The 10,016-nt window shown below is 55.8% G+C and overlaps 1 protein-coding gene across 1 annotated transcript; it reads right to left on the minus strand.

The window, feature by feature from the left end:
• Positions 1–5,923: 5,923 nt before the first annotated feature.
• NKX2-3 (NK2 homeobox 3) lies at positions 5,924–9,604 on the minus strand. The gene is made up of 2 exons (XM_033130753.1): positions 8,939–9,604; positions 5,924–7,436 (listed from the first exon to the last, which is right to left on the minus strand). Exons 1-2 carry the CDS (start codon positions 9,300–9,302, stop codon positions 6,694–6,696), a joined length of 1,107 nt encoding a protein of 368 aa, XP_032986644.1. The 5' UTR covers positions 9,303–9,604; the 3' UTR covers positions 5,924–6,693.
• Between the last annotated feature and the right edge of the window lie 412 nt (positions 9,605–10,016).

The following is a 10,016-nucleotide window of genomic DNA, read 5'->3' on the forward strand; positions in this document are numbered from 1 at the left end:
CCCTCCAACCATCATCAGCATCATCTTTACTACGGTTCAGTGGCAATTTCCATAACTTAAAAGTGAACCAAGGCCTCTTTTAACTACATGCTCAGCAGAACGGCTGAAACGGAAAAGAAATGCAATAAAAATACTAAGTATTGGGGAACGTGTGCTTCTACTGCTGTTGGGAGTGTAAAATGATAGAACCAACTTTAGAAAACTGCTTGGCAGAATCTACTAAAGCTGAGATTCATACCCCTTGACAGGGCTTGCACTTCTAGGTAAATCCTGAAAAGAAACGTTTATTACGGTCACCACAAGACATACTAGAACTGTGCTGTCCAATACATGTGGCTCTTTATATTTAAATTAATTATAATTTTAGAAAATTGAAAATCCAGTTTCTCCGTCGCACAGCCACATGTGACTAGGGCTACCCTATCGTACAGCCCAGAACATTTCCATCACTGCAGAAAGTTCTATTGCGTACTGTTCGAGAATGTGGGTACCAGCACCATTCACAACAGCCCCAAACTAGAAACCACCCAACTGACCATCAACAGCAGGACGGCTAGATTAATTGTGGTGTAGTCACACGACGGAATACTCTAAAGTGATGAAATGAAAGGAAATGACCTACAACTTCACGCAGCAGTAGGGATAAATCTCACAAACGACAAAAGCCAGGCACGTAAAGTACATACTATTTGATTCCATTTATGTCATGTTCCAAACCAGGCAACACGAATCTATCTTGGCTACTGTTAGAAGCCAGGATAGTGGTTATCCAGGATAGCGGTGGTGGAAGTCACAAGAAGAAATCACGAGGGAAGTTTTGGAGACTGGTAATGTTCTGTCTGTTCATCTGGGAACTGGTTTCACGGGCGTGTACAGTTTGTGAAGATTCAGCGAGCTGTACATGTATGTCTTTTCTGTACGTATTCATACTTCATACATTTTCTAAACACCCCTTTAGAAAACTCCGCTGTTATTAATGTTACCTACAGCCTAGGCTGGGGGGCGGAGTCCTTTCTATAAGCAAATGTGGTTTGGAGATGACTCCACCCCCTCGGCCCCCAGCCGCCTCCCCCGGACTACCTACCGAGGCCTTGCGCGCTCAGCAAACTCCCCAGAGCGTCCTACTCGTACTCCGCGCTGCGCGCTGGGCCTGGCTCTCTCCCAGGTTGCGCTCGTCGGGGCGGCTGGCTCTTCAAGTTTGGACTCTCAACCCGATTGTTGGCCAGGCTCTCCAGGAGTTCGCCGGTGCGCTCCCTGCCCAGCGGGCTCTGACCGCCCCCAGCCTGTCTGGGAGGCGGCGCCCGGCTCCATGTCACCTGCGCTGCCCCCGGCGGTTCCCAGGATCCTTTCCCTTCGCGCGGAGTCAGGCTGCGGCAGAGCTCTGAACTGTCTGGTCGCGGAGAACCCGCCGTCCTACCAGGACCCGGCCCCTCGCCCGGGGAGAAAAGCCCCGTCTGTGGCACTGAACCCTGAAGTGAAGGGGGAGGAGGCTGCGATGGAGGTCTGGTACCCATCCTCCTCCTGCACGCGCCTTTCTCCAGGGAAGCGCCCGCCCACCCACCTCACCCTTGCAGAGATGCGTGGCCCCAGGTTACTCCGGCGGAGCCTGGCAACCGCGGAGCGCGGGACCCGGGAGAAGCCCTGCCGAGAGGGGCTGGGTTTCTCCTCCCAACCCTTTCCTCCCTTCAGTAATTACCTAGAAGGGGCCGGAGGCTCCGCCTAGAACCTCTTTTCACCTTCCCCTTCAGTCAGTTTCTCCAGACCCAACCAAGGCCCAAGCCTCTGAGAAGACAGACGCCTGCCCCTGGCTTGCCAGCAAGGGCTCCGACCAGCCTCTGTGGAGACGTGCGGCCGCGGTGCTGCGGTTCTGAATGCTCTGGCCAGCCGAGCTACCCTGGCGGACCTGTGAGTGCCTCAAGGGCAGAATAGTCCTGGGCTTTTCAGCATGCACAGTGCCTAGCACCGGCCTGGCTTATAACATTGATGCAATGCCCCATGCCTACCAAACACTGAGCTAAGCTCCTTTTTCATGGATCACCTCATTTAACTTTCAAAGCCAAGGAGATTTGTACATGAGTGTTTACATATATAAACATCCATTTAGTTGTACACTTAAACTCTGTGCATTTTACCATAGCTTAAAAAAAACTATGAAAGGTGCTATAAACATACCCATTAAACATACCCATTTTATAGAGGAGGAAATTGGGGTTCAGAGTGCTCCTAACTTACTCAAGGTCTCTACCTCTGGATATGGTGGTCTGAGGTAAGAATTGAGGCTGCCTCACTTCAGAGTCTAGCCTCTTGACCCCTCAAGATTGGGCTCAACAGGAAAAAAGAAAAAAAGCCTGGCTTTCTAGAACCTATTCCACCTCCCCAGTGGTGCCTATCCTCTTCTTAAGCTCAGTGTGGCACCAGTGACTGGGTGGGGAGGGATTAGCCACTCACTCAGGGAAGCAAGAAAGGTCTGAGCCAGAAGTAATCTCTGAAATCATAAGTATAGTCCATCCTTCTCTCTGTCTGAGAGCTCAGAAACCAGAGCCCAAAGGGACGACTTACTTCACCTCTTCAAAGTCTCATTAGAGACTTTGCCTGCCTCATTAGAAGGCCTGCCTGCATTTTAAGATTCCTCCTGGCTGACAGGACAATCCATAGCTTCAAAAAAAAAAAAAAAAAAGCAGCAATTTGGGCCTGAGAGGGGGTCTTTTCCCCTGCAGAGGGAGCTCAAAGGAGAAGTGGCTGTGTTAGTCAAGGGTTTTCACCCTCCAATGGCCAAGGCCCTGGAACCTGAGCAACGAGCAGTAGGAAATCCTCCAGTGAAGACTTGGGAGCTATTTATACTCAGAGACTGAAGGTTCTGGGGAAGGGTAGGGAGCGGGAACGGGCTGGTCCAGGCTGGGTTTAAGTATCTCAAGACACGCAAACTGCACGGAAGCCAATCCATAGAACCATCTCTGTTTCCTGTATAAAGATCACACGCCTCTTTTCCAGAACAGGAGGGGATGCAGAGTGAAGGAAGGTTAGCGTGGGCTAGAAGGAAGCTGGGCAAGGAAGGTGGGGATCTGCCGGTGGGAGCACTAAGAGGCCACGGCCCAGCAGGATACAGACCAGGTTGGAGAAAAAGTTGCTTACTTAGGAAACCCCCAGCGGAGCAAGGGCATCTGCTCCCGGAGCCTTGGGTTCCTGGGGTACAGGCGCTGAAATCCCGCCTTAGAAGTGAGCGCTCCCGGGGTGCTGGCATCATCTTGATCACCCACCATTCTCCTCACCTAGTGAATGAAGGGGAAGTCGAATTGGGTCCTAGATATAGGATCGGGATTTATCCTATACATCCCAGGTTTCCAACCCCCATCCCGCCTGAGTCCTCACTCTCCTCCCCTTCCCTGAGTCTTCCCCAACCCCTAAACTTTGTGTCCTAGTGTCAAGGTCATTACCAAGTTTTCAGCCTCCTTTGCTAGGTTGTGAGCTGTAGGGTAAGGGGTCACAGTCTCCTGGAGAAGCCATGTCCCCAGACGTCATCATGGAGTACCGAAGTTGGGAACTTCCTCTGGGATCGTGATGGGTTGCCCGTCTTCTGCCTGCAATTTCCGCTGTCCTGGCTCTGCCGAGATGAGCCAAGAGCCCCACACCACATCTCCCTTGCAGCCAGCACCCAAGGCCGCATTTCCACACCACTGGAGCTATCCACATGGCCCTGAAGGGACCTGGCACCATGATCTCCTACTGTGTTATTTGTCCCAGAGGAAATATATGCCAACCTGCCCTCCACAACGACCTCACTGGGACCTCACGTGGAGGGAGAGGCAAACAAATCTTTGCACAGCACTATGTTGTGATATTGGAAAGTACCTAAGACTCTGGTGGCACATATGAGGGAGGGATTACCTTCACTTGGGTGGTTCAGGAAAGAAGCTTGGCCTTGAAGGAGGAGCAAGAGTTCACCAGAAAGATGGGGGTGAAGGGCATTCCAGGCCAAGGGGAGGGCCTGTGCAGAAGCATGGAGGCTGCAAGAGCAAAGCGCTGTTTGGACTGGCTTCCTTTTTGTCATTCAGGCAGCAGCTTAAATGTAATCTCCCATATGTGGCTTTCTTGACCATCTACTTCAAAAGAACCCTCCCTCCAAGACTTGGTTCTATTTCCTTTTTAGAATTGATCTACTATTTTTACATGTATTTGTTTGTTGTCTGCCTCCCTGGCTCACACACCCTTGAAAATAATCCTCATAAGTCTGCAGACACTGGTTTTTTTCACTGTCCCTGGGATCCAGAACGTGCAAGAGAACATATTTTCGTAGGTGCTCAGTAAATGCTGTTAGATGGATGGATGGATGAATGGATGGATGGATGGATGGATGGATGGATGGATGGATGGATAAACGGGTTGTCTGCGGCTGCAGGCGGAGAGAAACGTGTTATGAAGCGAGAATTCCCTCCCCGACCCTTAGCTTAAGCAACTCACGGGAAGATAACAGCTCCAGAAGAGAGGGTTGCTAGGAAGGGAGCTTGGGGCGTCACGGTGGTGAAGGCGGTGGTGGGAGGCAGTGTCCCAGCTCCACAGAGGCTTTTGAGAAAGGAGGGAACTGGCGGCGAGGAGATGAGGGACCCGCAGATGGGCGCAGAAACTCACGCTCAGCTCTTGGGTCTTTCTGCCTCCAGGGAGGTGAGGTGAGGGAGGGGCCTTTCTAGCCTCCCGCTAGATCCTTTCGCATGCGCCCAAGCCTCATCCTGGGCGGTCAGCGTGTTTTGGAGGGTTCCCTTGCCTGCCTCCCCTCTGTTCCTCCCCTCCTTTTTTTTCTTCCTTCTCCCCGCAGTCTCTGCAGCTCCCCAGCCCAGCGGCCTCGCAGCGGCCTAGTAGCCCCCGCCCACTCCTGTAAGGGCGAAATTGCTAAACTTGTAGCAATAATGACCCTGCATTCAGACCGCCGACTCCCGCTGAACGTCTCCGCGCCCGGACCCGCCGGGCCTAATCAGCGCGCCCCTTCCTGATGCCCGCCCAGCCCCCGGCCCCCCTTGCCGCCCCCTCCTCCGGCGCACAAAAAGTGGGGAACAAAACCCCCGCGCATTTCTCCGTCCCTCTGTTGAGCAGACTGCAGCACAAAGCCCCCGCTCTGAGAAGCAATGGGGAGCTCGGGGAGGACGTCAATCCCGACGCGCTGGGGTTTTTGTTCGCGCGGGGGACTTCGCCTTCCTACCACACCTTTTGTTCGGGACTCCAATAAAAAGCCATTCTTTCCGCACCTTCCCGGCCCGGAGCCGCCTTTCAGCGAGGCCCGGCCCCACAATGGCGCGGCACTCTGAGGCCTCCCCATTCACCCGCCTTGGCACGCTCACAATCGGCCGTGTGGCAGCACAGGCCTCGCACAGGCATTCTCCGCAAGTGACAAGAAGCCGTATAAAGCCGCGGCCGCCGGGGGAGAAGGGAGGGCGGCCGAGGGGGGAACTCGGCCGCGGCGGGGCGCAGCGTAGCGCCCTCCAACGCGCTGAAAGCCCGGGCGGTGGCAGAGGGAGCCGCCTTCGCGCTGCCTACGGCTGGGCCCAGTGGACAAGGTTTCCTTTTCTCGGGCGACCCTCGAGGTGGGGCAGAGTCTAAACGGTGATCTAACCCAGGCTTAAACACTAGCCCAAGCTTCTGGGTAAAACTTGGGGGGATTACAAAGCCCGGGACCTCAACAGGTCCTGAGTCTCCGACCTGTTCTCCCCACAAGAGTAAAAAGAAATTAATGAACAAAGCCATGAGGAGACAGGACATGCTGCCTGGGAGCTGGCGCAGGGGAGACCAGGCCTTGAGATCGCCCAGTGAGGACTGCTTTCCCTTACGCACCTTGTGCTTTCCTGCCCGCCCTGTTTAAAGGCTCCCTCCCCACTTTGGGGGGGCTAAACAAAGTCTGTAGCCGGCCAACGGTTTGGAAATATTGCACCTTGTTTATTGACTCCTGTAGTGTATGGCAGCGGTTGTGTACACGGCGTGTGAATATAGTTATATATATATATATATATATTATATGTGCTGAATACAGAATACGAAACAGAAAGGAACCTGGTAACACCTCTCATGGGCCACCAGGTCTCGGATTTGTTCAGCTCCCCCCCCCCCAACTTTTGATTTCGCTCCGCTGGTTTTTCTCGCAGAGTTCTATGCCCCCTGACAATTCGGGGACCCAGGCCGAGGTATCTGCTGTGGAGGGCAGGCGCTTGGGAAACGGAAAATCGACTGTGGTGTAGCGCTCCGGGCCCGCAAAGGGGGCAGAGGGTCGGTAAGGCCTGGGGATTTCTCAAGCCACGACGCCCATTTTTCTCTCCTTCATGCTCTTTTTGTCCTTGGATTCTCCGCCAACACTTCGCGGAGGCCGCGGGAAGGCCGAGAGAGAGAGAAGCCTCCTCGCTCTCAGAGAACCAAGCGGCAGCCAGAGTCCCAGCCTCTCGCACTCCTTTCCGGGCCAGGTCAGGGCCATCGTCCTCCCCGGAACCCAGCCGGCGTTTCTGCCTCAGAGACAGTCTCCGCGACCGGTCCCAGACATCCTCCTCGCCCCTGAGTCCCCTTTCCCAGGCCTCGCGTGAGCTGCGCCCCGGGGTCCTGGGGAGCGAGTTGTATGTTTTCATTTTTTTAACAAGGGGACCTGGCCCTTGGATCCAGCCTTTCTCGCGCTTCAGTCCTGCAGCGCCAGGCTGCGGTGGGGCGCCCGTAGCCTTGACCCTACCAGGCCCGGATGCCCTGCAAGGTGCCCTGCGCGCATGCGGCCCCGCCAGCAGCACCCTGGTGCAACGGGGGCGCGCCGCCACCGCCGCCGAAGCCGCCCAGGTTGCTCACGTTCACAAAGGGGCCGGCTCCTGCGGCACTACAGGCGGGCTGCATGGCCGCGGCCGCCGCAGAGGCCCCGCCGCCACCGCCGCCGCCGCCACCGCCTGCCGGGTACGCACAGCCGTAGCTACCGCTGTAGGCCGCGGCGGCGGCGGCGGCGGCAGCGGCGGCGGCGGCGGCGGCTGCCGAGTTCCCATAGCCGTAGGCGGGGAAGCTGTTGTAGGAATAGGCACCCGCGCTCACGCTGTAGGGTGCGCCATAAGCTTGCGCCCCGGGCGTGACGCACGGCTTGCCGTCCCGCACCAGCACCGGCACCGCCACGCGGCGCGGCGGCGGCGGGGGCGCGTGCGCACCCAGCTCTAGAGACTTGTCCTGCCGCTGTCTCTTGCACTTGTACCTGCGATTCTGGAACCAGATCTTCACCTGCGTGGACGTGAGCTTCAGGCTGCTGGCGAGGTGCTCGCGCTCGGGCGCCGACAGGTACCGCTGCTGCTTGAACCTGCGTTCCAGCTCAAAGACCTGGGCTTGCGAGAAGAGGACGCGGGGCTTCCGGCGGCTGCGTGGCTTCGGCCTCTCGCTGTCCTCCGCCGCCTTACAGTCTCCGGCCGCCTCCAGAGGTTTCTTCAGCTGGCAGCTTTCTGCGGAAGAAGGAAAACAACAGCGTCCCTTAGATGTTCCTGACCTCGCCGCGGCTCCGGCTCCGGAGCACTGTGGCCCCTTTTGGTAACAGCGTGGAGTGTGTGGTGGTAAATCCCCGGACTTTTTGGAAAGTTTGTGGCTCCTGGCGCCGTGGGACCAGGCGACAGCCCAAGTACACTCAGAACGCCCTTGAGGCACGTTCCATGGGGAGGGGTAGTTAGTAAGCGTTTATTTAGAACTTGAGCATCTGTGAGAGGAGAGATTACCCTGTATTACACGTGCGGCTCAGGGGGTTAATGACTATTTTCAGGAGGAAAGTTGTAACTACATAATAACTACAGTATTTGCAAACTCGTTTGCCTTCCACTGCGTCACCGATAGCTGAAGGTGTGAGGCATGTTGGTATTTGGGGGCCAGTATACGAGACTTGCTTGAAAATCGTTCTGCTAGGAAATGCCTGGGTGTAACGTTTGTGCATTGCCCACAGACTGATTTTTGCTCTTAAAAGACTACATGCCCACAGCTAAATGTCTGTGTGAGAATGTCTGTGCTACCTTAGAGAGAAAAGGAAATTTGATCGACTGATTTAGACAGTTTCACGTCGATTTTAGGCCCAGGAGAGCTGCCAGGGTGTAGGCCTTGGCTTCTACCACACCAAATCTCCTCTTGGGGACAGAGACTCTGATTGCATCCCCTCAGAAACAAACACTTCTTTAGAGGCTTTATTCAGTTATCGATTTCCCTACCCTCGTCACCTCCCATCCGATTTCAACGGCCAGAATCTCGGACTAAGTTCGGCGCGGTTTTCTTTTGGCCCGCAGCCGTACCGCCTGGGACACAAAGCAAAACGTTACGAATTTTCAAAAAAAGGCCGGCGCTTTAGGCGTGTGAGTGCTCTGCAGAATGGACTCTATTCCCACACACTCTCCGACCATCACGTCCCTCTCTGCTGGGTGCTGTGGGTGCAAGGAAGCTGAAGAGGCGAGGAAACCACCCAGCTGGTGTCTACCAAAGTTCCCGCGAATCTCTGCGAATGCTGGGGACACAACCTGCTTGGACGTTCTTTTCAGAGAAGAAGGGACCACTGCCCTGGCCTCAGAGAACTTGTCTCACGTTAGAGGGAAAATGGGAAAGGTTCAGGCTCTGACCCCTCTAGCTCTTGGAAATAGCAAAAATACTACGAGTTGTCAGGACCCAGCGGCAGCTGAGCCCGCGCTGCTTATCAGCCGCAGGGCAGCAATAACTACTTTCCCTTTCCTTGGATGCTGCATCAACGTCCCCCCCCCAAGGAGTAGTTGTCGGGGTCACCTTGTACGTCCCCTCCACCCAGGCTCCTTCGCAGGCACCTGCGTTTTGCGGAGCTGTCGTTGACCAGGGCGAAGCATGACCCCAGCCAAAGGCTAGAGGGGCACAGCCGTGCTGGCAAGGATTGTGGGCTGTTTGCGGGCGCTCCGCCATTGCTCCAGATGTGCGGGTACGTTTCCTTTTCCCCTCTACTCACTTTGGCTCCGGTCTCTCACGACCTCAGATTCCTCTTCATGTTCCTTAGGCCCGCTGCACGAGTCCCGCAAGACCGTGTGGACATAGCTCTGGGGACAGAGCCCCGAATCCCCGTGACCGTCAGCGGTGGCTAGAGAGTTCAAATAGGACAGTTTCTCGCCCTCTTCTTCCTCGTCCTCCTCCCCTCCGTCAGAAAATTGTGTCCCATCGGCGGCGGCTAGCATGCAAGGCACCGAGTGGAAGTGGTGCTCTAAGTCCGCCTGCAGTTGCGCGCTGTGGAAGTGCTGCTGCTGCTGCTGCTGCTCCAGGTTCAAAATGTCTTTGACTGAGAAAGGGGTGGAGGTGACCGGGCTTGGTAACATCATCAGGGCCACTTAATTGTCCAGTCCAAATACTCAATAAATCCCGGCGGGGGCGGGGAGGCAGCCCAGCGGCTCCAGCTCTCCTCTGGACTCTGCCGCTGCTGCCGAGTGGGGCTTTTGACAGACGCGGTCTCACTCCAGTCTAAATCGCCTCCATTGGCCTGGACCTGGGAGTCTGGGTTTTGTTAACAGCCACTGCAGGGACTGGGGCCTCGGCTGTGAAGCCGGTGCCCGGGGGTCGTGCGTCATGTCGGGGGAGGGGCTCTCTCCTCGGCCTCCCTCCCCATTGGTTTCAGCTCATGTGGACCACGCCCTCCGCAGTGGTGGGTTGGGAGTAGTGGCACTACCAGAAATAGACAAGACTAGTATAGAGTCGCGAAGTCCTAGTCGCTGCTAGCGGGGCTGCACTGCCCCGGGTGCCCGAACTACCGATTCCCGCCCCTCCTGGCTGCACCTTCCCGGCCAGCGCCAGTTCTGGGAGGCTTCCTGTCCGTGAACCAACTGCTGGGAAGGATGGCCCAAGGAGGGAGGTTTTTCTAGCTGCTGCTGGGCAGGAAAGCTTCCTGGCTTGTAAATACCGGACACTGGATCCCCAAGGAGACGGGATGTTTTATATATCTGTGGACCAACGACGTGTCCGTTCCCGCCTTGTTGGCTTTGTTCAAGCTGTCTCCTCCACTTGGAATGTCTTCCCCGCCCTTGTCTCCGTGATGCGAA

Source organism: Rhinolophus ferrumequinum, chromosome 16 (genome assembly GCF_004115265.2).
Source record: "Rhinolophus ferrumequinum isolate MPI-CBG mRhiFer1 chromosome 16, mRhiFer1_v1.p, whole genome shotgun sequence".
In the NCBI taxonomy this organism is placed as follows: domain Eukaryota; kingdom Metazoa; phylum Chordata; class Mammalia; order Chiroptera; family Rhinolophidae; genus Rhinolophus; species Rhinolophus ferrumequinum.